This window comes from Penaeus monodon, chromosome 34 (genome assembly GCF_015228065.2).
Source record: "Penaeus monodon isolate SGIC_2016 chromosome 34, NSTDA_Pmon_1, whole genome shotgun sequence".
Classification (NCBI taxonomy): domain Eukaryota; kingdom Metazoa; phylum Arthropoda; class Malacostraca; order Decapoda; family Penaeidae; genus Penaeus; species Penaeus monodon.
Genome location: NC_051419.1, coordinates 33,879,229 through 33,879,659, shown reverse-complemented (window position 1 = coordinate 33,879,659; position 431 = coordinate 33,879,229). Strand labels below are relative to the sequence as shown.

Below are 431 nucleotides of genomic sequence, written 5' to 3'. Positions count from 1 at the left end.
CGGCATCACCCCCTGAGCAGGAGAGCCGGGACGCCTCTCCCCTTCGCGTCTGTCTGGCCTTCAGCGGATCAAATGCGGACAGGTGATACTTGGCGTGCAAATAAATCTCTTTGTCAATGCTGATCATTTCAATGTCCTTGATATTGTTTCCCAGTGATATGAGTATTAGAAATTCCTCTGTTACATTAGTCTATTACTCTCAGTACTAATCACAAAGAATAAGCATAAGGAATCTGATATGATGACTAAACCGTTACTCTTATGCAAATTACGAGACCCTAAAATATCGGCAGTAGGTGAAGTTAGCATTTTATGTAATTGCGTCATATTGATTGTAAATTGATATAATCATAAAATTAGAATATTTTCTCTGTTCTCATAAGTGTGCATGCATTTCGAAAAAAGTTGTGTTCCGTTTTATACCGAGAACG

General features: G+C 39.0%; 1 protein-coding gene across 1 annotated transcript in view; it reads left to right on the top strand.

The window, feature by feature from the left end:
• Positions 1 to 222, top strand: part of LOC119594895 (chymotrypsin BII-like) — a 1,848-nt gene extending 1,626 nt beyond the window's left edge. Inside the window, exon 8 of the mRNA XM_037943968.1 lies at positions 190 to 222. Coding sequence (XP_037799896.1) covers positions 190 to 222 — 33 coding nt within the window. The remainder of the gene's footprint in view (positions 1 to 189) is intronic.
• The last annotated feature ends 209 nt before the right edge of the window (positions 223 to 431 follow it).